This window comes from Mus pahari, chromosome 23, assembly GCF_900095145.1.
Source record: "Mus pahari chromosome 23, PAHARI_EIJ_v1.1, whole genome shotgun sequence".
Lineage (NCBI taxonomy): Eukaryota > Metazoa > Chordata > Mammalia > Rodentia > Muridae > Mus > Mus pahari.
Window position 1 is genome coordinate 29,585,035 of NC_034612.1, and position 2,163 is coordinate 29,587,197.

Sequence of the window (2,163 nt, forward strand, 5' to 3'; positions counted from 1 at the left end):
AAGGGGAAGGGGAAGGGGAAGGGGAAGGGAAGGGAAGAGAAGATTAGAATGATCTTTCTGGAAAAGCAGCAGTAGTGGCGATGGCAGCGGCGGCGGCGGCGGCGGCGGCGGCGGCGGCGGCGGCGGCGGCGGCGGCAGCAGTGTGTGTGCACTGGCCTGTGCTAGCCCTAATACGACTCTCACCTTGTTTCTGTTCCTCCCGGGGTGAAAGGTGCAGTCTCTGTCCATGTGCTCGCCGACCACCACATCTGGTATCTCACCTCTCTTCACAGGAATGGGGGCATTACAGAGTGGACACACAGGCACCTGCACATCCTGAAATAACCAACGTACAGTGATACCAAGACCAAGACTCACACTCTGATCATCCCCTGACGCCTCAAGCTTGTCTAGTGGGATTTAAACACAAAAAGGGTCACCACCCACTTTGGAGGACCCTCAAGTGAGAAAGGAAGCTGGTGAGATTTGGGTGGGGGCATAAGATGGCTGTGGGAGGGGACCCACCTGACCCCTCAGAGCCAAGGTGGACACACTGACAGGAAGGGTCCCAGGAGTCACTCTGATCCCTGGCAGCTTCACAAGGAGGGAGACGCCCTCAGCAGTGCTCAGGAGCACTCTGCTGTGCCAGCCAGAGACTCGGGGGGCTCTGGAGGGAATGAGGAGCTCCAAGAATGACCAAGTAGTATAGTCAAAACTCTGAGCCACAACTACTGAGGGAGGGGTCCATGCCATAGGGCATGGGGTGGCTTACATCAGAAGGAAACAGGATCACAAAGCAGCCCCGTGTGACCTCTGGACAATGCTACCTGAATGGGCACAAGTAAAGGTCCAGCTGACACACAAACAGGTGACCACTAGTCATCACTCTGGTAAACAGGAATCTGACTCACCAACCCCACCCATCCCAATGGCTTGGCTGGACCATGGTCAGCCCCGGTTAAGGCATGTGACACTAAGTCACCCACTGTCCATATGGCACCAGGGGAAGTGGGCAGAGTTCACTGACATGATCTGTGAGTCACTTCTGGGATAGAGTGAAGCCCTGGACTTGAGGGACCTTCCAGTGTCTGCTGAATAGTGTGGCATCTCCTAGAAGTACCTGCTACGGAGACCAAAGGAATAAACTTGGACACCTGCTGTTCCCTGGTGCTGGGGACTAAACAAGCTCAGTGTGTGAAGGGGAAGGGCCAACTGTGACTGCTCAAGTGTGGGACACACCCTTAGGGATGGGAGATGGTCCAGTTGGTAAAGATATCCCCATATAAGCACCAGGACCTGAGTTCCACCCCCCATCACCCACCTGAAAGTCAGGTTTGGTGGAGTATGCTGGTACCCCAACACTGGGGAGGTGGAGGCAGGATTCCTGGGGCTTGCTAGTCAGCCAGCCTAACCTATTTGGTAAACTCCTGGCAGTGAGTAACTAGCTCAAAAAAACAAAAACAAAAACAAAAACCAAACACCAAAAACAAGCCAAGGTGGATGGCACTGGGGCTGTCCTCTACTGGGCCCTCACACCCAGCACAATCTGGCTAAGAGGGTGCAGACTTTCCCACAGGGCTGGGGTGAGAGTCACAGCCTACTGCTGGCTACTGTCCACCTACTGAAGAAACTCAGCCTGATTCCCACACAAACACACTACCTGGAGAGATCGCAAGCTGCAGACACTGCTACCACGAGGCTCTCCTGACCTCCTGACTGTCCCAGAAGACTGCTGCTGTCCCCTGCCACCTCAGGCACAGCTCAGAGCACACACACCCCCAATCTCCCGGAGTCCTTCCCTTCCATACAGCCGTATAGTGAACAGCGTTGGTCATCTCGCTCCATGGCTGTTTATTCCCTTACACACCCAGTCTAAGGAGTTGCGGGGATGGCTCAGACCCACGTTCAGACCCCAGCACCCATGTAAGAGCCAGATGCTTGCATTTATTTTTGGTGGTATGGTTATTTGTTTTTAGAGCCAGGGTTTCTCTTTTTAGCCTTGGCTGTCCTGGAACTTGCTCTGTAGACCAGGCTGGCCTTGAACTCGGAGATCCACCTGCCTCTGGAGTGCTGGTATTAAAAGTGTGTCTACCACTCTGCCTGGCTGGCAGCATGCATTTGTAATCCAATGCTGGGAAGGCAGAGCAAGGAGGAGCTTGGCCTGCTGCCCCAAGATTAGATTTT

The 2,163-nt window shown here is 54.3% G+C and overlaps 1 protein-coding gene across 1 annotated transcript in view; it reads right to left on the minus strand.

The window, feature by feature from the left end:
- Zfand2a (zinc finger AN1-type containing 2A) overlaps nucleotides 1-2,163 on the minus strand; it is a 12,928-nt gene that overhangs the window by 6,699 nt on the left and 4,066 nt on the right. The window contains exon 4 of the mRNA XM_021187115.2: nucleotides 184-315. Within this exon, the coding sequence (XP_021042774.1) occupies nucleotides 184-315 (132 nt within the window). The remainder of the gene's footprint in view (nucleotides 1-183; nucleotides 316-2,163) is intronic.